Below are 26,666 nucleotides of genomic sequence, written 5' to 3'. Positions count from 1 at the left end.
AACTACCAACACCAGAGCTCACAGCTGCGTGTCTGCTGTAGAAAAGCCACTGAAAAATAGTTTTTCGATGACTTTGATGTACAGTGGTCAAATAATAATAAACTTTATTTATATAGCAGCACCCTTTTAAACAATGTTACAAAGTGCTTTACAACTTAAAATCAAACAGTGAACAATAAAACAATTTACAGCAACAAGAACAACAACAACAACACAACTATCAGTATCAGTGAGTATAAAGGAGATGCACCCAAATTAAATTCTCTCTCTCATAGGGTCTACAACACTTGCACGCCCACCACGTCATCCATCGTGACATCAAAGGCCAGAACGTGCTGCTCACAGAGAACGCAGAGGTCAAACTGGGTAAGGTGCTTCAACTACAGACCACACACCGTTTCAAATCCATCTCTTAACCCAGGGGTCTTCAACGTTTTCAGGCCAAGGACCCCCTAGCTGAGAGAGAGATGCAGCAGGGACCCCCTCTATGTTGTATAAAATTGTGTTTCAGATTTCACTTTTTTTTGGTTACTTGGTCTGCTCTTTTTTCCCTCTACACCAAACACCTCTTTGCCAAAAAATAGCCGATCTACAAGCTCACAACGCCTCGCAGCGCGAGGCGTTGTGAGCTTGTAGATCTGCTATTTTTTTGGCTAAAGTTCTCCTTAGAAAAGGGATGCTAGGGTTCAAGTGGTTAATGTAAAAAACAAAATCATATCACACAAAGATTTGGCGGACCCCCTGTAGTAACTCTGAGGACCCCCTAGGGGTCCCGGACCCCCTGTTGAAGACCCCTGTCTTAACCTACAGTACTGTACCTGGCGTGGCTTAGTTTCTTTCTTTGTTCATCGCTCGCCTATGGTCGCCTTATTCCCAGTCATTTTTTGATGTATTTATTGGCTGTTCAAAAATAGCAGATCGCCAACATTTGTCAGTCAAATGTCTTAATTTTTCAGAAAAAAAACTTTTGTTGCTACTGTATATCAGTTGTGCTCAAAAGTTTTCTTGTCACAATTCTATGTTTTTGGCCGTTGATACCGTCCCCATCAAAATATGTTGTTTCAGGGACCCCAGAAGCAAAGATTTGAGTTTTTAAAAGAAATCTAAAATATATATATATATATATATATATTCGAAGATTTGCACAAAATGTTCAAGGTTTTTCAAAAATAGCCCAAAGTATAAAATAATGGTTAGAGCTCAAATCTAAAATGACACAGATCCGTTCCCAGATTGAATGGGTTAAAACAAAATGAAACCAACATGGACGGCGTTTCTTCTAACCTCACGTCTCCGGGTTGGTTCCTCTCTCTCTCTCTCTCTCTCTTTATCCAGTGGACTTTGGCGTGAGCGCCCAGCTGGACCGCACCGTGGGCCGGAGGAACACCTTCATCGGGACGCCCTACTGGATGGCCCCCGAGGTCATCGCCTGCGACGAGAACCCCGACGCTACGTACGACTACAGAGTAAGAGCTCATCACGATGCACACGCACACAACAATGCTTCTGTTTATTAGAGCTGGGATGAAGGCTCGGTTTGTCTGTCTCTCTATTAAGAGGGTCAAACTGTGTGTGTGTGTGTGTGTGTGTGTGTGTGTGTGTGTGTGTGTGTGTGTGTGTGTGTGTGTGTGTGTGTGTGTGTGTGTGTGTGTGTTTGTGTATGCGTGTGCGCGCGCATGTGTACTAGTATTACTATACTGATCCCAAGAAAGAAACATTGTGAGGGCTATTTTCCTGGTCGGCACAAGAGAAATGGTTGGTTAATGGTTAGAACAAAGGTTTTCAGAGATATACATAGGCTTACAATGAGGAAATGATCCATGTTAGGTTTAGGGGGTTAGGGTTGGGAGTTATGCCTAATTTATACTTAGCTGCGTGCCGTTGTCGCACACACTGAAAATTGCAGATCTGCAAGCTCACAGATCGTCTGTTTTTGGTGCGTGACACTGGCGTGCAATTAAATGGTAAATGGTGCATTTATATAGCGCTTTATCCAAAGCGATTTACATAGATTGTGCATTACATTCACACATTCACACACACACCGATGGAGGAGGAAACCATGCAAGACACCAACCTGCTCATCAGAGCAAGTAGGGGTTCAGCGTCTTGCTCAAGGACACTTCCACACTAACTCTGGGGGAGCCCCCCAGCCCGGGATCAAACTGGGAACCTTGCGGTTTTCAGTTCACTTTACCCGGCCACTCTACCCCTGAGCCACTGCCGCCCCACTTAAAGGGCAAAATCACTTTGGTAGAGGTTTGGGTTGTGTAGTTATTACCTTGATGTAACTCCAAAGGTGGACAACAAATCAGAAATAGTTGCTCCATTGATTAGAAATTGCACGAATGCAAACAAAGTTGATTCAGACAATATAGAACATCACCAAACCCAGTACTGTTAGTGTTTATTTTTTAAATAAAATTGTCAACTTCCTGATGATTTTATTATTTGAATATCCGGATCCACGGATCCAGTTTTCTTCCTCATAAAAATAGCGAAATCAACAGGAAATGTACATTTGTATTAAACAAACAACACTGGGTTTGGTGATGTTCCATATTGTCTGAATCAGCTTTGTTTACGTTAGTTTACATGCTAAAAGAGTGACTTTGAGAGCTGTTTCACTGAACAATCCATGGAGCAATTATGTTTTCATTTCTTGTTCACCTTTGGAGTTACATCATGGCAAGGTAACCACACAACCCAAACCTCTACCACAGTGGTCTTGACCTTTAAGTATAACTCAGGATTGGGGTTAGGGTTAAAAATGGCAGGAGAAAAAAGAAGAAAAATGCCTTCATAAAAATGTTGAAGTCCTCACTAGCATAGAGCACCGAAGTCTGACGTAATTTACACATCCTAGGTTTGTCTACCTGGTTCGGGGTTTTCCACCCCCATTCTGAATCCCATAGACGTGTTTAATATCGCGTCAAATAAGAACTGTGTTCCAAAAATAAACAAATGACCCCGGCGGTTTGACTCTTATGGATATGAAGCATCAACTGACGGTGAGAAAACGATAATGTTACTTCCGCCGAATGAATTACATTTTCGCCAGAAACAGACTGTATCAAATATAAGTGACTGACTATCATAAACGATACAGAACCTCCTCCCTGACAATATCGCAGAGACAGTTTGTTTATTTTTGGACCACAATTCTTATATGAGACGATTCTATGATGACCCAATGTTATTCTCCATAGAGACATGACTTTACGAACCAGGGGATGAACGAGTGACGTCAGGACTTCTGTACTCTATAGAAACACCATGTGTGAGTGTATCTGTGAGTGATTATGACTGACTGATATGACTCTTCTTCTCTTGCAGAGTGATTTATGGTCTTGTGGGATCACCGCCATCGAGATGGCTGAAGGAGCTCCACGTGAGTGCCTCTCTTCTCCTATATTAGCAGTGGTTCCTAAACTGGCCGTCGGGACTCCCTAGAGGGGTCCCCAGATGATTTTTTTTTTGGGGGGGGGGGGCTTAATGTGCAATGTTGTTTTCTAACTCAACAGTAAACAAACCAACATACAGTATAAGTGTATACAGGGTATCTGCACATTTATAAAGTGACAATTTAAAGAGATAGTTCACCCCAAAAGGTCTATTAGTCACCCCATGGAGACTTGAATTCATGGATATTTTTTTGTTTTTTGTCTCATTCCTAAGACAATCATTTGATGACCAGTGGACCGGTAGGCAGCGGTTCAGGTAGGAGACACAAAGGAGACTCTTTGTGTCTCCTACCGGAACCGCTGCCGGTCATCAAATTATTGGATTAGGAATGCGACAAAAAACAAAACAATATCCATGAATTCAAGTGTCCATGGGGTGACTAATCGTCATTTTAGGGGTGAACTATCCCTTTAAGGACCTTTAAGACCTTTTTAATACCAAATTGGCCAAATTGTACGTAAGAAAGAGTGAAAATTGTGAAAACAGCCGATCTACAAGCTCAGTGGATCCGAGTCAAAGTAAATGTAATGCATACAATTCCAAGTGCTTTTCACAGTTCAAATATGATTTTTTCTGGGCGGGTCGCGGCCTGAAATGTTTGGGAACCCTCGTCCTCGTCCCATTGTTGCCTTGCTCGTGGGCCTTGTCTTGTCTTCTGATGTCGGTGTCGGTTATACTTAACATTTTTTGTTTTATTTTCCTGACGTTGTTGGTTGAACTTGTCTCTGTGTGATTCATTCCAGCGCTGTGTGACATGCACCCCATGCGCGCTCTCTTCCTCATTCCAAGAAACCCACCCCCAAGGCTCAAGTCTAAAAAATGGTGAGTCAGACACACACTCTGTGTGTGTGTGTGTGTGTGTGTGTGTGTGTGTGTGTGTGTGTGTGTGTGTGTGTGTGTGTGTGTGTGTGTGTGTGTGTGTGTGTGTGTGTGTGTGTGTGTGTGTGTGTGTGTGTGTGTGTGTGTGTGTGTGTGTTCTTGTGCTCCCTACCTTTTGTGGTGAGCAGATGTTCTCACGACTGTCAAACCAGGAGTGAAACCAAGTTCATATCTCTGAAGTCCGTAGAAGGTCCTCGCAAGTATAGAAGTGTGTGTGTGTGTGTGTGTGTGTGTGTGTGCGTGTGTGTGTTGTCTCTTTCAACCCTAACAGTTCTTGACACAACTCAGTCAAGACACATGTCATTGGTTTTATTGTTTTTCTTTCTTTTTTTGTGATCAGTAGTTTATTGGATTCTTTTTACACTTTTTGGCCCAAAGGGCTGACACACAGAACAACACAAGATAACCAAATAAAAACAGGTTCCTACTCAACAACACAGTCAATACAGGGAACCAAACAAAGGGAGGCTATGCTATCCATAAAATAGAACTGCTTGTGAACAAGCAAGGATATACACTACAGTATACCTATAACTGGTATCCATATGGTGATATAGGGGGAGCCAAGCCAGTAGTCTGTCATTACAAGCCATTAACGTGTCTGTGTCTTTTTAAGATTTCTTTGGCTATTCAAAACTAGCAGATCTACAAGCTCATAGCGCGGCACAGAGTGCCGCGCTATGAGCTTGTAGATCTGCTAGTTTTGAAAAATCGTGAAAATGTGTGCAAATCTTTGAATATATTTTTTAAAGCGAACATTTGTAACTCAAATCTTTGCTTCTGGGGGGTCCCCAGTTCAAATATGTTTATTTTGTGGGGGTCCCCAGTCCAAATATGATTATTTTGTGGGGGTCCCCAGTCCAAATATGTTTATTTTGTGGGGGTCCCCAGTTCAAATATGATTATTTTGGGGGTCCCCAGTTCAAATATGATTATGTTGGGGGGGTCCCGGCACTGAAAGGTTTGGGACCCCTTGGTCTAAACCAGGCAGCTTCACCTGAGCTGAGAACATGTTTTTTATGTTTTCTAAGCAACACACTCCTCGGATGAGTTGATCTCAGCCTTGCCTTGCGTCTTGTCCCTCTGTTTTGAATTAGTTTTCATCCGGAAAAGCTGCATTTCAGAGTTTTCATGGTGTTGTTTACACCGTGGAACGCTCCACGGTTGGTTGTGCGTCGCCCCAGATGTCCAAAACTCAATTTGCTCCCAGGCTGTTGAGTGTCTGAGGCAGTGTTGCCAGGTTTTGAGAGAGAAATGGGCAACCAGGTCTACCAAAACTGAGCCCAAAAGAAGCGATGCACCGTACTGTATACATCGGCAAAAGAAAGATCTACAAGCTCACAACGCGTCGCGATGCAACACCGTTGTGAGCTTGTAGATCTGCTATTTTCGAAAAAAATCGTGGAATATTTGGAAGTTGTTTTGTAAACAACACAAATCTGGTACAGGGGGCTCCCTGGCACAAAACATTTTCAGATGAGGGTTATAGGGACAAATGCATATTAATTTGGTGGTCCATGACATGAAAATATTTGAGAACCATTGAGGAAGCAAGCCTAGATAAGCAACTACACTTTGGAAACAACCCCCCCAAAAAAAACGCTACCCGCAACTACCAATATTTACAAGCAACCTTACAGAAAAAAGAAGCCCAAAGTCGCTTATGATAAGCAGACATGGCAACACCGGTCTGAGGTTTGGATTGGAGGGGAGGGAGCGTTGCCAGGCCTGATGGGAGAGCTGTTTGTTTGGAGAAATGTCTTTGTTGTTTACGGCTGTTTGTGGCCTCTCTTCTCCAGGGTGTTTGTCTCGCTTTCACTGTCCCTTTTTTCCCCCCCTGTTTTACTCTCGGTCACACGTCATGTCTTTGTTAGGGGGGGGGGGGTGGGGGGGGGGTTTCCGTACTTTCTCCCAATTGACTCCTTGCCAATTCCCCGTGAGTACTGCGGTGTGGTCACTGTCTCTGTTGTTGTCCTGGGTGAGGGTGTCGAATTTCTTTCTGCCTGATTTTGTTTTGGTTGTGCATCATGTTGTGCACCAAAAATAGCTGATATACAAGCTTACAATGCATCGCAGCTTGACGTTTTGTGGGCTTGTAAATCAGCCGTTTTTGACACGCAACACCCTGCTAAGTATCCACGAGTTTCCATGAGGCCTGCCCACCACCACGGAGGTTGTGGGTTCGAATCCATCGTGGTGCATCCGGCTTTGTCCAGCGTCTATACGAACACACTTGGCCCCGTGTTCAGGGGGAGGGAAGCCGGGCGGAGAGGAGGAGGGTGATATCGGTCATTGCATGTACTCCTACGGGCTGGGGGCGGAGCCTGTAAGCAGGGAGTGTTGGGCGGGAGGAGTAGGACGAAGGCTCTACGTCCTCCTGGTGGGGGCTCCTCACTGACATGTGAGTCAGTACGATACGACAGCAGTGACAACACAGTAATGTGTGTGGAGAGGAATTAATTGGCATAACGACTAAACTGGGGAGAAGAAGGAAATAATTGGCAACTCTAAATGTAACAACCTGACAGAAATCATAAAGAGTTACATTAGTCCAGTGGTTCTCAAACTTTTTCATGTCAAGGACCCCCAAATTGACACTTATTAGCCCGCGGACCCCCATTTGAAAAGATAAGCCAGGGACCCCAATAAGAGAAGGTTTATTCGGCTTTCTAGCAGTGATTCTCAACCATTTTAATGTCAAGGACCCCCAGTTTGACATGTATTAGGCTACGGACCCCCATTTAATGGCATTTATACCTCTGGGACCCGAATTTATATCATAAAATCAATGTTAATTTAACTCTGAGAGTGTACAAATGGAACCAAATGGACCCGTTAGGGTCCATTTGGTTCCATTTGTACACTCTCAGAGTTACAGAACCATAAGGGTCCATTTGGTTCCTATCCATCATTTAGCTGGGGACCCCCTGGAACCCCCTCAAGTACCCCTGGGGGTCCCCGTACCCCACTTTGAGAACCAATGCATTAGTCGGTCTACTTATCCTACATGATCTTATTCCCTCCACACAGCTGATTCAAATGAATGGTTCTTGACACTTTGCTGTAACCTAATGGTACACACTGCACTATTTCGGCGCTCGCCGACAAAAGCCCCGATCTGACGCAAGATCGGGGCTTTGCTCGCCGAGGTGTTGCTCGCTGTGTGTGGTGGGCTCTGCGAGGCGATCCGGTCGCGACTCAAGCGCTCGGCGATGCCTTCCCGAGCGTTTCTAGATATCTAGTAGGTTTGATAGTTGGCTCTGTCGCCGACTGGAGTATGAACCGGGTTTACGATCAATCTGCGAGGAGATCCGTGCTACAGCCAATGAGAGCACAGGACAGCTGTGCTCACAGGCAGAAAGTCTGTCTGTCTGTCTGTATCGATACATGGATATCAATATAGGCTATAGACCTTTATTCCGTGGGTAAATTCAGGTGTCATACATACTGTTTTGGTAGCTATGTTAATATCGCTGTTAAATATAGTCCTAAAACCAACGCTCTCACTTGAATATGTTGATAAAACAGTAGGCCTGTCAAAAAAAATCGATTCATGAATAAATCACGATTCTTAATGCCACGATTTTAAAAATCGATTCAAAATATTAAAATCGATTTTTTGATTTTTTTTTTAATTTTTTTTTTATAAGAGTGTACCTTTTTCACTGGCAATTTGTCTGAAATCAATGTCAGAAAGACTGCCTGACATGATCTGGCTGCATTGAAGTGTATGATTCAACTTTTCATGGTTTATATTATATTAAAATGTTCTAGTATAATTAAAGCAAAGTGATTTGGGGTAGAAAATCGCAATAAATCGCAGAATCGAATATCAATTAATCGCAGAATCGCAATTTTAATCGAATCGGCACCCTAGGAATCGATTTTGAATCGAATCGTGAGGTAAGTGAATCGTGACACCCCTATAAAACAGCATCGGAATCAGCAGTACACAGCAGTGCAACTGTTATTATGGAAACATTTGGACCACATGCGCTCTCTCTCTCTCTGTGTGTGTGTGTGTGTGTGTGTGTGTGTGTGTGTGTGTGTGTGTGTGTGTGTGTGTGTGTGTGTGTGTGTGTGTGTGTGTGTGTGTGTGTGTGTGTGTGTGTGTGTGTGTGTGTGTGTGTGTGTGTGTGTGTGTGTGTGTGTGTGTGTGTGTGTGTTGGTGTGTGTGTGTGTGCGTGTGGAGAGAGGCACAGAATGATTTAATTAAACTTATTAGTGTCCTGTATCGGGTCTGGATCGCATCTTGGTGAAATCTTTCAGTGTGTGATCCCTTGTCGGCGATCAATCGTGTAGTGTGAAAACCACAACGATATTATGACCGCTAGACAGGCCCTCAGGCCAAATATACATATCATTTTGAGGGTCCTTTTGAATGGCATTTGTAGAATCTGCCTCAGGTCTTAACCGATTAAGACCTGGAACTGTGTCATTTTTAGATTTGAGCTAAAAAAGCATTATTTTACACTTTGGCTATTCAAAAATAGCAGATCTACAAGCTCATAGCGCGGCACCGAGTGCCGCGCTATGAGCTTGTAGATCTGCTATTTTTGAAAAATCGTGAAAATGTGTGCAAATCTTTGAATATATATATTTTTAAAGCGAACATTTGTAACTCAAATCTTTGCTTCTGGGGGGGTCCATGGAACAAAATATTTTGATGGGGGTCGGCGGCCAAATGCATATCATTTTGGGGTCCTTGACATGAAAAAGTTTTAGCAGCACTGATATAGAAACATACGTTTTTCAGAATACTGTTGAGATTTAGGAGACATGTAGAATCGGCTTCAGGTCTTAATGGGTTAATGTGTTAACTTCTAACTCCTGTCCTATGGTCTTGTGTCTCTGTCTCTCTCTCTCTCTCCAGGTCCAAGAAGTTCTTCAGCTTCATGGAGGGCTGCCTGGTGAAGAACTACACGGCGCGGCCCCCCACAGAGACGCTGCTCAAACACCCCTTCATCAGAGACCAGCCCAACGAGAGGCAGGTCCGCATCCAGCTCAAAGACCACATCGACCGCACCAAGAAGAAGAGGGGAGAGAAGGGTGGGTCTGTCTGTCTGTCTGTCTGTCTGTCTGTCTGTCTGTCTGTCTGTCTGTCTGTCTGTCTCTGTCTGTCTGTCTGTCTGTCTGTCTGTCTGTCTGTCTGTCTGTCTGTCTGTCTGTCTGTCTGTCTGTCTGTCTCTGTCCTCTGTCTGTCTGTCTGTCTGTCTGTCTGTCTGTCTGTCTGTCTGTCTGTCTGTCTGTCTGTCTGTCTGTCTGTGTCCTCTGTCTGTCTGTCTGTCTGTCTGTCTGTCTGTCTTTTCTGTCTGTGTCATCTCTCTCTCTCTCTCTCTCTGTCTCTCTCTCTCTATCTGTCCACCTTACCTCTGTATGTCTCTAGGCCTGTCACAATTATTACATAATCGCCTATTCGCAATTATTTGAGATAATCGTTTTTTTTTTGTTGCATAATAGTCAATCATTTCCATGATGACATTTTTTTTTTAAGTAAAAGTTATGTAAGTTATTTGTCATCTGCCCTGTATCTGCAACTTCAGTTTATGAAGCCTAAAAGCCAAACAGAAATGTCATTTTTATTCATAATGTTCTAATGACAGGAACACAATTAAACCGTTAATTGCAATTATTTGAGCGACAATCAATTGTCAAGTAAAATGTCATAATAGTGATGACTGTGTTTTTAGTTGTTATTCTCTTCTCTCTCTCCAGATGAAACAGAGTATGAATACAGTGGCAGTGAGGAAGAGGAGGAGGACCCACCAGGGGAGCAGGAAGGAGAACCCAGGTACCGTCTCCTTTAATCGTCTCCCTGTCTTTTTGTACACATTACTTTTTGACAGTAGTCCTATATCCAGATTTTGTCCATGCAAATCGATACACAGTATCTCTATAGTCATTAACTCATTCAGTGCCAGGCTTATTTCAAGCTTGTTGATCCCTGTGCCATGATTGACTATATATGGAAAAAAAATATTTTTTTCTCCTTTTCTTTTTTAACATTGAAGTGGATGGAGCATTAACTTTTTGAAAATCGTTTTCTCCTAGTTCCTTTGAGATTTAAAAAAAAAAAAAATTGGAAAAAAATTGAAATTTTTTTTTTTTGAAAAAAAATGTTTTTTTAGGAGACGTCAAAAGACGTCATTGGCATTGAATGAGTTAAATGAAACAGGTCTTTCAGATTTTTCATATTCCATCCTGATGGGCTAAGAATGGCTTCCAAAGTTTACAGGAGTGCTCTGTTTTGAACAAAATGCCATCTTTTTTTATTGTACAAATGTTGTCCAAACATCACACAAATCGATACACATGATCTCTTTAGTCAAGTGATCAAGACGAATCCATCCCATCTGTTTTCATTCATTTCATTCAGCCTGATTGGTTGATTTTGCATCGACTGCATCGGCGAATGCATTGTAAGCGTGTGCGTCTCAACGCTGAACTCAAGCCAGCACTGCTCTCCCTCAGTCTTAAAGAACCACCCCAGACTCATTTAGACTTCTAGCCATTAGCAGAGATTGCCCCTGTCTTCAACAACGTTTGTGTACATAAGTTTATGCAGTGTACACTTTAAAGGATCTCTGCACATATTTTTGTTTGAATTGACATTCACTGACATCCAGGTTGAAACCGTGTGAGTTGTCACGTATAGGTAATTTGCCCTTTGGAAAGTCACTACGCTGTTTATTTTATCTGAACTGAACTTTTACTCTAATGCAAGCCATTCAAAATGATGTCATTGATGTCAATAAGCCTGGGAAAATGGTTCCTTACAAGTGCTGCATGTTTTACTTGTAGTTTAGCTTGAATGATATAGTGAATTTTAGCTAATGTTGAGAAAAATATATTTATATGTCATTATAATACTTTGTATCCAGAGGTTAATTGCGACCGTAGGTCGCACTTACTACAGAAAGCTGCTCCAGGTGTCCGTCCGTCACTCCGTCACTCCGTCACTCCGTCACACACGTCACACTTTTGCCCTGCTCATATCTCCGCACCCATTGCCCCGATCCATGCCACATTTTGCACACACACTCCTTACCTGCCAAACTACACCCTCCAAGGACCCCCGGAGCTCCAGGGACCCCCAGCTGCCTCGGGGACCCCCAAGTGTAAAAAATGAGCACATGTGGACAAATTACCAAATGACCACCCCAACAGGGCTGCTCACGGGGCATTCCCGGGGACCACCCACTCCTGGTGCTCCAGAACGGATGCAAAAGTGGTGGCGCCCCCAGTGGAGGACCCCCTGCCACTGCAGCTCACATAAAATGCCGTAACTCGGGGGCTTGCCCCCCACAAACAATCCCTCCTTTCCCCTATAAATTGCCCACACAACTAGGAACCAATCGCCGTTACAGCCCTCTTCTGTATACATGTGACCTACGGTCGCTTATCTCCCGATTAGGGAGTCTTACTGGTATTATAATACTTTGTATCCAGTGGTTAATATTATAATACTTTGTATCCAGAGGTTAATATTATAATACTTTGTATCAAGCTCCATCGTTAACCAGCCTATAATATTAACATTATAATACTTTGTATCAGCTCCATAGTGAACCAGTCTGTTACTGTGTTACTGTAGTTCAGTGGTTCTCAAACTTTTTCATGTCAAGGACCCCCAAATTGACACTTATTAGCCCGCGGACCCCCATTTGAAAAGATAAGCCAGGGACCCCAATAAGAGAAGGTTTATATACGGCTTTCTAGCAGTGATTCTCAACCATTTTAATGTCAAGGACCCCCAGTTTGACATGCATTAGGCTACGGACCCCCATTTAATGGCATTTATACCTCTGGGACCCCAATTTATATTATAAAATCAATGTTAATTTAACTCTGAGAGTGTACAAATGGAACCAAATGGACCCGTTAGGGTCCATTTGGTTCCATTTGTACACTCTCAGAGTTACAGACCCATAAGGGTCTGTACATCATTTAGCTGGGGACCCCCTGGAACCGCCTCAAGTACCCCTGGGGGTCCCCGTACCCCACTTTGAGAACCAATGCCATAGTTAACCAGCATGTTACTGTGTATCAGCTCCATAGTGAACCAGCCCGGTGAGTCCACGCTGCGTCGGGACTTCATCCGCCTGCAGCAGGAGAACAAGGAGCGGTCGGAGGCGCTGCGCCGCCAGCAGCTCCTGCAGGAGCAGCAGCTCCGCGAGCAGGAGGAGTACAAGCGCCAACTACTGGCCGAGCGGCAGAAGCGCATCGAGCAGCAGAAGGAGCAGAGGAGGCGCCTGGAGGAGGTGTGTGTGTGTGTGTGTGTGTGTCTGAGAGAGAGAGAGAGAGTGCATCTTACTTCAACCTCTCTTTATCCCACCTCCCTCCCTCCACTCTCTGTCTCTCTCGCCTCCAATCTCTCCCTCTCACAAAAATATCTTTTAAAATATTCTATTTTTGGGGCGGTGTAGCCGCCCCCTATAAGTGAGTTTTGGACACCGACCAAAAAATGTGTGTACCCCCTAACCCTTCCATTGTTAATGCAAATCGATACTTTTTTCATATCAGCCAATCACATTACAGCTAGTGTCATCACCACTAACTGTAATGTGATTGGCTGACTTTGCAAATTCAGGACTGTGATTGGCTAGCGAAACACATGACACATGTGCAGCCCTATGAATAGCAGTATGGACTTTAAAAAAAGTCTTCTATCCTTTTTTTAAAGTGAGTCATGTTGTGATGACCACACACCGCCCACTTCACACTGGGTGTGATTTTTATTACTCTCCGCAGGAGAGTTTTGTTTTCACTTTCTAAATATGACACACCGATTGGTCAAGCCTCACGTGACACGTGACAATACGGTGAAATATTGTATAAATACATGGCGTCACTTTGGCAGTGTCTTTGCCACTGCCAAAGTGAGGTAAGACAGGAACCATCACGAAATGGCTGCATGGCTGATACATAATTGGCAAATAGGACAGATAGGACACTTATATAGACAGGAGGGATATGACACTTACACAGACGGATAGGACACTTATAGTACACAGACAGGACGGATAGGACACTTATACAGACAGGACGGATAGGACACTTATACAGACAGGACGGATAGGACACTTATACAGACAGGACGGATAGAACACTTACAGTATACAGACAGGACGGATAGGACACTTACATAGACAGGAGGGATATGACACGTACACAGACAGGACGGATAGGACACTTACAGTATACAGACAGGACGGATAGGACACTTACAGTATACAGACAGGACGGGTAGGACACTTATACAGACAGGAGGGATAGGACACTTACACAGACAGGATGGATAGGACAGTTAGAACATAAGAATTAGAACATTCCCAACATTCCCAACACAAGTCTGGTAAGAGTGAGGTAAGACAGGAACAATCACGAAATGGTTGAGAAATGGCGGATACTGTAACAATTGGATAGGACACTTACATAGACCGGACGGATAGGACACTTATACAGACAGGAGGGATAGGACACTTATACAGACAGGAGGGATAGGACACTTATACAGACAGGACGGATAGGACACTTATACAGATAGAACATTCCCAACATTCCCAACAGCGGAGAGTTGTGCTCCGAGGAGCACTTTTTCTAGTTATTATTCAATTCCCATTTCTGAGAAGCAGCAGCTATCTATGCTTCTATTGTTTTGATTCATATTAGGATACATTAGCACGACTGTAAAGAGGAAACGGAAGCGGGGAGGAGGCGTCACGTTCGCTTTTGTGTCCAGTGGTTAATATATTAACCCATTAAAACCGGGAACGTATCTGCGTAACCACTTTAACCATTATTATGCAACAGGTAGTTCCGACCAAGCAATCTGATTGGTTGGAATAGCTATCTAGCCGTGCTTCAAACCAGCATCATAGCACGGGCATCACGGGGATCTACAAGTTCACAACGCGTCGCCATCGCAACGCATTGTGAGCTTGTAGATCAGTTATTTTGGCCACGTGACACGGTCGTACGACGGAGCATATAGCCTACTGGAATTCATTCCACTGCGCAAGCATTGATAGCTCAGCTGTGTTGATGAGACGGTGCCTCAGAGCGCTGCTACAGGGACTATTTAATGTCTCTCAGTCAAAAACTCTTCTCTTTACAGAGAAACGGATAATAGCGAAACATTTTTATTATGAATTGCCCCACAATATGAATACATTTGGATGTGTTTTGTTGGTAACTGTTGTATAATCGCAATATTACACGAGAGGGTGTGCTTTACCTTACATTATTGGCACTTCAGTGATGCTGGCGGAACTCGGCTTCGCCTCGTTCCTGACCGCATCACTGGCGTGCCAATAATGACGGTAAAGCATACCCTCTCGTGTAATATTGCTTAATTTTATACTTTGGCTATTTTTGAAAAATCATGAAAATGTGTGCAAATCTTTGAATACTATATATATTTTTTAAAGTGAAATTTTGAACTCAAATATTTGCTTTATGGGGGGTCCCTGGATCAACATATTTTGAGATGGGGGTCCGTGGCCAAATACATTTAATTTTGAGAACCACTGATTATAGCAACATACTTTTTTTCAGAAAACTGTTAGAGATTTAGAAGACATTTGTAAAGATTTGCAAAAATGATCTCGGTTTTTATGAGCTTGTAGATCTGCTATTTTTGAATAGGCAAAGAAATCCAAATTTCACAATCCCCCCCTACACACACACACACACACACACACACACACACACACACACACACACACACACACACACACACACACACTTCACTGTCCTGTATGATGGAAACATACCTGTCATCACACTCCTCTCTCTCTCTCTCTCTCTCTCTCTCTCTCTCTCTCTCTCTCTCTCTCTCTCTCTCTCGGTCCCACAGCAACAGCGCAGGGAGCGAGAGATGAGGAGGCAGCAGGAGCGCGAGCAGCGGCGCAGGGAGCAGGACGAGAAGAGACGCGTGGAGGAGATGGACCGCCGGCGCAAGGAGGAGGAGGAGAGGAGGAGAGCGGAGGACGAGAAGAGGAGGAACGACCGCGAGCAGGTACTGTACAACACACTGTGTGTGTGTGTGTGTGTGTGTGTGTGTGTGTGTGTGTGTGTGTCACACACAAGAAGTTGTGAAAATAGCAGATCTACAAGCTCACGGCTCGGCGGGAAGCGACGCACTGTGAGCTTGTAGATCTGCTATTTTCACTAGTTTGGGTCCCGGGGCAAACTGATCTAATTTGTCTTTTGGGTCTTGAGCTAAAGAGTTTGGGAACCACTTTACTAGAGAATAAAAACACGTCTACGCTGCTATTTAAATGATTTGGTGATGGGGGGGGCTTACCCGTACGTTTATGCTTGGATCGCTGAATGTCAGAACCTCTGTTAATGTCAAGCCTGGCAAATCTGTCTTGAGTTTTGACAGTTAATTTATGAGGCAAAATAAGCCAGGAAAACTGAACCCCAGGAAGGTTTCAAAGTTGGCGGCTGCCGTTCCTTTTTTCCACTCCTTATGTGTGCCTGCCAATCACAGCGTGCGCTCTGTCTTGATTGACAGGAGTACATCCGTCGTCAGCTGGAGGAGGAACAAAGACACCTGGAGATCCTGCAGCAACAACTACTGCATGAGCAGGCCATGTTACTGGTACTGTACACACACACACACACACACACACACACACACACACACACACACACACACACACACACACACACACACACACACACACACACACACACACACACACACACACACACACACACACACACACACACACACACACACACACACACACAGGCCATGTTACTGGTACTATACACACACACACACACACACACACACACACACACACACACACACACACACACACACACACACACAGGCCATGTTACTGGTACTATACACACACACACACACACACACACACACACACACACACACACACACACACACACACACACACACACACACACACACACACACACACACACACACACACACACACACACACACACACACACACACACAGGCCATGTTACTGGTACTATACACACACACACACACACACACACACACACACACACACACACACACACACACACACACACACACACACACACACACACACACACACACAGGCCATGTTACTGGTACTATACACACACACACACACACACACACACACACACACACACACACACACACACACACACACACACACACACACACACACACACAGGCCATGTTACTGGTACTATACACACACACACACACACACACACACACACACACACACACACACACACACACACACACACACACACACACACACACACGCACACACACACACAGGCCATGTTACTGGCACACACACACACACACACACAAACACACACACACACACACACACACAGGCCATGTTACTGGTACTATACACACACACACACACACACACACACACACACACACACACACACACACACACACACACACACAGGCCATGTTACTGGTATGACACACACACACACACACACACACACACACACACACACACACACACACACACACACACACACACACACACACACACACACACACACACACACACCAATGTTTCTTTGATTAAACCCATGCTGACACCAATGCTACTTTTAGCATTTGTTTTTCCATAAACCATACCATGTTTATTCGTCCTAAAACATAACCTATTGTGTTATTTTGACTTGCCTGTTTAGTTTGTTTTTGTCCCACAAAAAGTAACATATACGTTTCTGTTCCTTAAAAAACGTTGTGTGTTTATAACAGAAAGTCATTTAATGTGTATGAAGACATATAAGAATGTAAGAGAATGTTGGATACATTTTGGCAGTGGTGGAAAGTAACTAAGTACATTTACTTAAGTACAATTGTGAGGTGTTTGTACTTTACTTGATTATTTCCAATTTCCAATACTTTTACTTCTACTCCACTACATCTCAGAGGCAAATATTGTACTTTTACTCCACTACAATTATTTGAAAACTTTAGTTACTAGTTACTTTGGAGATTTTACTTATTATTACAAAACATACATTAACTACTTCAACCATACATTTCGACCATTTGAAAATAGCCGATCTCCAAGCTCACAATGTGTTGCGATTCGACGCATTGTGAGCTTGTAGATCTGCTATTTTATTCTGACATTTTATACATGTGAAAACTTGTGAAATGGGACATTATGCACAATGAGCACTTTCGACTTTTTGGTACTTTTAAGTGCATTGTGATACCAATACTTTTGTACTTTTACTCAAGTAAATTTTCGGACTGTTACTTGTAACGGAGTATTTCTTACATTGCAGTATTGATACTCTTACTTAAGCAAAACATTTGAGTACTTTTCCCACCACTGCCATCAGGAAATGTTCAGACGGAGGAGGTTTTCTTTACAGGTCGGGGAGGTCTGAGTCACTGTGTGTGTGTGTGTGTGTGTGTGTGTGTGTGTGTGTGTGTGTGTGAGATGATTGTAACTGATCTAACTGTGTGTTTCTCCACTGAGTCATCACATTGTCTTGGCTGGTCTGCGTTTCATTACGTTTTGCAATAATTGTGTAAACTCAGCGTATTTGATAGTTCTTTTTTTTTTGACTGAAAACTGTCTGAGTGCCAGATTCATTAGCTTAGCTTCATTAGCTTAGCTTCAGAGGAGCGTAGCCGTGGTTCTGCATGTTTAGCTCATTGATTGAAATGCTCTGAGACGCATCGCCACCATGTTACGATGTGGTTAAAATAAGACCAGGATGTCTTGGTCTTTGTATTTTTCTGCTTTTTTTCTGTCAAAAAGGGGAACAGTTACAGACTGGACACTTGACACATCAGGACCTCCCATCACACTTTAAGTTATTATCCCATTCAATCCGGGAACGCATACTGTGTCATTTTAGATTTTTTGGGGGGCTTTTATGCCTTTTTCTATAGGATAGTAGGCTGACAGGAAATGGAGAGAGAGATGGGGAGTGACCATAGAGTTAAAAATAATAGAGAGGGCACCCGAAATCCCCTCCCATCCCCTTGCATTGAGTTGCTCACCCACAGCGCATGAAGCGAAGTCACCCCTTCTTCCGGGTTGGAAAGTGTGATGGGCGTGGCCTATTTGGGGCCACTGTGATACGTTCTGCGTCACAGCAAAGTCCGTCGGGTATCGGGACTCAAACCCGCGACACGCTGTCAGGCTGGCATTGCAGCCTAAGCTACGAGCTTGTAGATCTGCTATGTTTGAATAGCCAAATAAATCTAAAATGATACAGATGCGTTCCCGGGTTGAATGGGTTAAGTTATTATAAAAAGTTACTTAATACTTGATATCGAGTTGCGTCCCTCAAAATAGTAATGGTGTCGTGCCCTAATGTGAAGGCACCTCAACAACCAGGATATGCATAGCAATGAGAACTTATTGATATAATCTATATTTAATCCACACGTTTAAAACGGCTTAGTCTTCAGTCTTTTGTGAAGCAGTTTTTTACTAATAGGAGACATGTTTAACCCATTAAGACCTGAGGCGATTCTTTAAAAAAAAACAGTTTTTTGAAAAAAATAAAAAATATATTTTTTCACGATTTTTCCAAAATAGCAGATCTACAAGCTCATAGCGCGCCACTCGGTGCCGCGCTATGAGCTTGTAGATCTGCTATTTTTGAATAACCAAAGAATTCTAAAGTGACACAGATGCGTTCCAGGTCTTAACTCACTGAGTGCCATTAACATGTTTCACATGTTTTTGCCGCTATGGCGCTGGGTGCCATTAACGTGTTTGATGTGTTTTTGAAAAAATAGTAAAAAAAAAAAAAAAAACATGTTCAGAACCCAAGATATCATCATCTGAAGGTGTGCAGCTCCATCCACTCCTTGTTTAACTTAGAACTGAAAAAGGCTGCATCTCGCTTCCTAAGCACTTTTTGTTTTCTGTGAAAAAAACTCTGGCACTTTTCAGAATCAATTCTGAAATAATTCTGGCAATCATGGCACTCAGTGAGTTAATGGGTTAAAAACATCTCCGTTTCCATTTGACAAAGGAGACACTCTGGTAGGGAATCGGATGGAAGTGCTTTGGTGAGACTAAAACTAGCTGTGGACAAAAGTCCAAACCAGTGTTTCGTCTCCGTCTGGTTGAAACCTCATATGTCCAAAACTGTTACTCTTCAGGATTCAAATTCAAAAGCATCAAAAGTAGCAGATCTACAAGCTCGAAACGCGTCGCTTTGCGCCGCGTTTCGAGCTTGTAGATCTGCTACTTTTGATGCTTTTAAATTTGAATCCTGAATGCTTTTTTTGATGCTTTTGCTTTTGTGTGAGGCTGTAGTATGATCAAGTAGGGCCTTCATTTTAGGAAAAAACACAAATAGTTAGAATATGGAGATAAGAGGTTTCTGTCCCGACGGCAACGATTTGTAATGAGCTGTTGGATGTGTCCACAGAAACACGGCTATTTAAAACTTAATGTATGCTTTCTCCTAGAAGAAAGTCGGCATTATGCGACACAAATAGGCCTGTGGCGGGAACCGACTTTTACATAACTGCCCACCGTTTTCCAAAAGCATACCGGTTCTGTTTTTTTCTGTATTTACATATTTTTCTTTTCACTCAAACTCTCATGTGATAAAAACCTGACTTAAAAACCTCTGCTTCATGTGATAAAAGCCCAACTTAAAAACCTCTGCTTCATGTGATAAAAGCCCAACTTAAAAACCTCTGCTTCATGTGATAAAAGCCCAACTTAAAAACCTCTGCTTCATGTGATAAAAGCCCAACTTAAAAACCTCTGCTTCATGTGATAAAAGCCCAACTTAAAAACCTCTGCTTCATGTGATAAAAGCCCAACTTAAAAACCTCTGCTTCTCTCTCATCTCTGTTGCAGTACAGAAGCATTGGATGTTTGAATATCACATGTTAATCCATTAACTCAGAGGTCTCTAACCTCTTTGCCAGAAATAGCCGATCTACAAGCTTGTAGATCTGCTATTTTTGGCTAAAGTTCTCCTCAGAAAAGGGATGCTAGGGTTCAAGTGGTTAAGGTAAAAAAAAAATCATATCACACAAAGATTTGGCGACCCCCTGTAGTAACACTGAGGACCCCTAGGGGTCCCGGACCCCCTGTTGAAGACCCCTGCATTAACTCATTGAGTGCCATTAACATGCTTCACGTGTTTTAGCGCTATGGTGCAACGTTTTTAGAACCCAAGATATCATTATCTGAAGATTTGCAGCTCCATCCACTCCTTGTTTAACTTATAACTGAAAAGGGCTGTATCTCGCTTCCTAAGCACTTTTTTTTTTACTTTAAAAAAAATAAAAAATAAAAAATCGTACTGGCCAGAAATAATTTGGGCACTCAATGAGTTAAGACCGGGAACGCATCCGTGTCATTTTAAGATTTATTTGGTTATTCAAAAAAAATGCTGATTTACAAGCTCATAGCTCATATCATTTACAGCGAAAATGTTTAACTCTGATCTGTGCTTCTGGGGGTCCCTGGAACAACACATTTTGAGATGGGGGTCCGCGGCCAAATACATATAATTTTGGGGGTCCTTGACATGGAAAAGTTGGAGCACCATTGACCACATTTTTAGATATGTATTTGGCCGTGGACCCCCATCTAAAAAAAAAATGTTCCAGCCAGGGACCCCCCCAGAAGCAAAGATTTGAGTTACAAATGTTCGCACATGATTTACACCATTTTTCAAGATCTTTCAAAAATAGCAGATCTACAAGCTCATTTGAGGCACTCACACAGCTAGACTTTTCAGATCGTTCCGCACTGTGACCTGCATTGAAGGGCAACGATAACGTAACTCGGGACAAGCAAAGGTGACACCAACGTCCACTGCGTTGCATTACCCATGCCCCAAGCAACGTATCAAGTCTCTGCACGTTGATTTTCATACCGTACTGACATGAGAGGAAACTGATGTGATGAGCACAAGTTCTCAGTTTGTTCTTTAGACCAGGGGTCTTCAACAGGGGGTCCGGGACCCCTTGGGGGTCCTCAGAGTTACTACAGGGGGTCCGCCAAATCTTTGTGTGATATCATTTTTTTTTACCTTAATCATTGAACCCTAGCATCCCTTCTCTGAGGAGAACTTTAGCCAAAAATAGCAGATCTACAAGCTCACAACGCCTCGCGCTGCGAGGCGTTGTGAGCTTGTAGATCGGCTATTTTTGACAAAGAGTTATAGGTGTAGAGGGGAAAAAAAGAGCAGACCAAGTAAACAAAAAAAGTATAATCTGAAAGACAATTTTATACAATATAGAGGGGGTCCCTGCTTCATCTCTCCCTCAGCTAGGGGGTCCTTGGCCTGAAAACGTTGAAGACCCCTGCTTTAGACCGACCTGCAGATTGTGGCTGATACTGTACTTGCTGCTTGGTTGCAGCTAATCAAAAACAACAACGGTATGCTTTGTAAAACCATCAACATTGACTGTTAGTCTAGGTATATTTTAACGTCAATGTGCTGAACATGCAATACCACCGGTCTGGTCTGGTCCTTGTTTTAGAAAGATTTGGTTTCCTCTTTGTTGGCAGATTTCACACAGTTTAGACCTATACTGTATCCTGCCCTACACAGCCTGTAACTATGGCTTTAAAGAGTTCATGTAGTTACTGCACGTAGGCTTTGTAGGGCAGTGTAGTCCCTTATAGCAGTGGTTCTCCGAGTCGGTTCCACCATTGGAGGGGGGGGGGGGGGGGGGGGGGGGGTTCCAGGGTTCTGCTATTTTTTAATATATTTTTTTGAAATATCTAAAACGTTAATAATGAATCATTTTGATATTTTTTCTTTACATAAATCTTCTCTTCTGGGGGGGGTCCCTGACACACAACCTTTTCAGATGTGGGGTCGCCGGCCAAACACTATTTGGGGGTCCTTGACATGAAAGCGTTTGAGAACCACTGCCTTTATAAGTGCTTTATTCAAACAAATCAAAATTCAAAGTAAAGTGTATATAAATACTGTAACTAATGGACAGAACATTATCAGTGTAGAACAATGGTTCTCAACCAGTGGTCCGGGGACCACCAGTGGTCCTTGGGGGGGGTATCAGGGGATCATGTTCAAAAATAGCAGATATACAAGCTCATAGCACGGCACCGAGTGCCGCGCTATGAGCTTGTAGATCTGCTATTTTTTGAAAAAATCTTGAAAATGTGTGCAAATCTATGAATATATATATTTTTTAAAGGGAACTTATTTTACTCAAATCTTTGCTTCTGGGGGTCCCTGGCACATAACATTTTCAGATGGGGGTCCGCGGCCAAATGTATATGAATTTAGGGGTCCTTGGCATGAAAAAGGTGGAAAACCACTGGTGTAGAACAATGGGGTGTGGTCTGTACCGTAACCTTCTTCATCCTCCTCTCCACCTCCGACCTCAACTGACCGCCACACCCACTCCGCTGACCTCTGACCTCCACCCCCCACTCCGCTGACCTCTGACCTCCACCCCCCCCCCCCACTCCGCTGCGCTGTAGGAGTTCAAGTGGCGTGAGCTGGAGGAGCAGCGTAAGGCGGAGCGTCTTCACAAGCGTCTGCAGCAGGAGCAGGTGTACCTGCTGTCTCTGCAGCACCACAACAAACAACAACAACAACAACAACAGCAGCCCGCCGACAACAACAACACCACCACCACCAAAGACCCCGTCAAAGCCCCCGACAGCCAGGCCAAAGACCCTGTCAATGCCCCCGCCGTCCCCCCAGACAGAGTTCCCCTCGCCGCGACCCCACAAGCCCACGTCCTGGAGAACCCACCGGCCCCTCTGGCGAGAGGTGGTCCGTCTGAGGCCCTCAAGACGGCCCCCCAGACGGCCCCTTGCGATGCCGCCGAGGCCCCCGAGACCCCGGTACCGGTACCGGAGAAGGCAGACTCTCGCGAGACCGCCGCTTCCCCCCAGACCCCGGCCACCGGCTCCGATCCCGCTAGCCCCCAGACCCCAGAAACCCCCGCCGACTCTAAGCCTCCCCGGGCGGAGATCCCGCCGGAGCCCGATAGGCCTGCCGAGCCTGTCAGTCATCCTCCCCAGCCTATCAGAGAGGTGAACCTCATCCTCGGCCCCGGCGCTCTCTCTCTCTCTTCCCTACCGCCTGCTTTGATTCTGGTTTCTTCTTTGCTTGTCTTCCACACGCACGCACACACACACACACACACACACACACACACACACACACACACACACACACACACACACACACACACACACACACACCATTCTGATAGGTGGTGTGAGCAACGCATTATGGTTTTCTTTTGCTTTATAACCCGTACATGACATACTGTAGACCCTCCAGAAAAATGCGATTATGCGATCGCAGAATTTACCGCAGAATCAGCAAAATGGCGCATAATTATGCAGGGGTAACGTTTTTTCAAAAAGGCTGCATCGCATCGCATAATATGCGCATCGCATAATATGTGCATCGCATCGCATATTTCGCAACTTCCCACAATTTCACCACATAAAATTGAAAAAAAAAAGCATATTTCATCGCAAAATCAAGGATTTTAGCCCACGTTTTTCTGGAGGGTCTAATGACAAGCTAAAACCTCCACTATAACATACATGACTAGCTAAGACCTCCACTATAACATACATGACTAGTTAAGACCTCCACTATAACATACATGACTAGCTAAGACCTCCACTATAACATACATGACTAGTTAAGACCTCCACTATAACATACATGACTAGCTAAGACCTCCACTATAACATACATGACTAGCTAAGACCTCCACTATAACATACATGACTAGTTAAGACCTCCACTATAACATACATGACTAGCTAAGACCTCCACTATAACATACATGACTAGCTAAGACCTCCACTATAACATACATGACTAGTTAAGACCTCCACTATAACATACATGACTAGCTAAAACCTCCACTATAACATACATGACTAGCTAAGACCTCCACTATAACATACATGACTAGTTAAGACCTCCACTATAACATACATGACTAGCTAAGACCTCCACTATAACATACATGACTAGCTAAGACCTCCACTATAACATACATGACTAGTTAAGACCTCCACTATAACATACATGACTAGCTAAGACCTCCACTATAACATACATGACTAGCTAAGACCTCCACTATAACATACATGACTAGCTAAAACCTCCACTATAACATACATGACTAGTTAAGACCTCCATTATAACATACATGACTAGCTAAGACCTCCATTATAACATACATGACTAGCTAAGACCTCCACTATAACATACATGACTAGCTAAGACCTCCACTATAACATACATGACTAGCTAAGACCTCCACTATAACATACATGACTAGCTAAGACCTCCACTATAACATACATGACTAGCTAAGACCTCCACTATAACATACATGACTAGCTAAGACCTCCACTATAACATACATGACTAGCTAAGACCTCCACTATAACATACATGACTAGCTAAGACCTCCATTATAACATACATGACAAGCTAAGACCTCCATTATAACATACATGACTAGCTAAGACCTCCACTATAACATACATGACTAGCTAAGACCTCCACTATAACATACATGACTAGCTAAGACCTCCATTATAACATACATGACAAGCTAAGACCTCCATTATAACATACATGACTAGCTAAGACCTCCATTATAACATACATGACTAGCTAAGACCTCCATTATAACATACATGACTAGCTAAGACCTCCATTATAACATACATGACTAGCTAAGACCTCCATTATAACATACATGACTAGCTAAGACCTCCACTATAACATACATGACTAGCTAAGACCTCCACTATAACATACATGACTAGCTAAGACCTCCATTATAACATACATGACAAGCTAAGACCTCCACTATAACATACATGACTAGCTAAGACCTCCACCATAACATACATGACTAGCTAAGACCTCCACTATAACATACATGACTAGTTAAGACCTCCACTATAACATACATGACTAGCTAAGACCTCCACTATAACATACATGACTAGCTAAGACCTCCACTATAACATACATGACTAGCTCAGACCTCCATTATAACATACATGACTAGCTAAGACCTCCACTATAACATACATGACTAGCTAAGATCTCCACTATAATTCACCAGTTCATTTCCCTCTTCAGAGGGCAATGAACTGAAATGAATTCCCTGAAAGGCAGAGCAACTGGAGGCCCAGATACTCCAGACAGCGGTGACATCAGTTTTCGGGACGCTAACAGAACAGAGCGGCTAACGTGCCAGCCCCCTTCGGCACGGCCGCGCCGTAACGGGTGTGAGGGAGAAAGGAAAACCACAGGGCTCACAACCAAGCCTTGTTAATGTTGTTAATCCTGCTCTTTTCTGGCCTTTCTCTGTTGCTTGCCTCTATGCTGCATCCTGACGACTAAAACTCTTTGTCGCGTTATGTTCTGAGCGACGCAATGTTCCATTAAAACAGGTTAAGGCGAGAAAAGGATGAAGCAATGTATTTGAGAATACGATAGTTGTCTAGGGACTATAGTAACTAGTAACTTTAAGGGTAATCACAGATTGTATTTCCATGTGCTAGACCGTGATAATAACTGTATACTTCTTTTCATAACAAATTCACTGTGAATTTGGGTCCCATCTCATCACAAAGGGGAATAGCTTTTATTCCTGAGCGCCGTGTATGTTTTGAAATGTTTTCAACGGGAGCGCCGCATATTTATGCTACACTACAAACACCAGTAGCGTCGAGAGTTAAAACATTTTCAACTAAGGGCGTTTTAGAAGAGCGCTTTTTAAGCTGGGAAAAATAAAAACACTGTGTTGGACATAGGGTAGGCTAGATCTGTTAAAGATGTTAAAGAGACGGGAGACTGAGTCAAGAGAGGAGGAAGGACATGCAACGCGGGATCGCGGCCGGAATCGAACCGCCCGGGGGATGTTGCACTCGTGTGCTCTGTCTACTACACACTCTCTGGTCACCTGACGGCGTGCCCCCCCCCCGCCCCCCTCTACTCCTGTCATCAGGGTCTTTAGACGGCGGTCTGTTTGTTTCATAGAGTGAAAACCAAACCCCGTCAGGATTCTCTCTTTCACACTGAATGGCCTCCCTGAAACCAAACCTGCAAATATGTGTGTATGTGCATACTGTATGTGTGTATGTGCATACTGTATGTGTGTATGTGCATACTGTATGTGTGTATGTGCATACTATATGTGTGTATGTGCATACTGTATGTGTGTATGTGCAGTAAGGGCCAGTGCATGGAGACGGCTGAGGCCCACACTAACATGCTGGATGCACCTGAGCCTCTCTCTCTCCAGTGACTGGGGACTGTGCCATGTC

The 26,666-nt window shown here is 43.6% G+C and overlaps 1 protein-coding gene across 5 annotated transcripts in view; it reads left to right on the top strand.

Annotated features, from left to right (window-relative positions):
• Positions 1–26,666, top strand: part of LOC311040902 (mitogen-activated protein kinase kinase kinase kinase 4-like) — a 113,165-nt gene that overhangs the window by 41,565 nt on the left and 44,934 nt on the right. For all 5 annotated transcript variants that reach the window (XM_084051308.1, XM_084051309.1, XM_084051307.1 and 2 more), the window contains exons 6-14: positions 276–366; positions 1,336–1,466; positions 3,337–3,391; positions 4,209–4,287; positions 9,218–9,393; positions 10,060–10,135; positions 12,395–12,605; positions 15,203–15,364; positions 15,866–15,952. In XM_084051308.1, coding sequence (XP_083907434.1) covers positions 276–366; positions 1,336–1,466; positions 3,337–3,391; positions 4,209–4,287; positions 9,218–9,393; positions 10,060–10,135; positions 12,395–12,605; positions 15,203–15,364; positions 15,866–15,952 — 1,068 coding nt within the window. The remainder of the gene's footprint in view (positions 1–275; positions 367–1,335; positions 1,467–3,336; positions 3,392–4,208; positions 4,288–9,217; positions 9,394–10,059; positions 10,136–12,394; positions 12,606–15,202; positions 15,365–15,865; positions 15,953–26,666) is intronic.

The sequence above is a fragment of the Gymnoscopelus microlampas genome (assembly GCF_963454915.1).
Source record: "Gymnoscopelus microlampas genome assembly, chromosome: 24".
NCBI lineage: Eukaryota > Metazoa > Chordata > Actinopteri > Myctophiformes > Myctophidae > Gymnoscopelus > Gymnoscopelus microlampas.
This window is presented reverse-complemented; position numbering and strand designations above follow the sequence as displayed.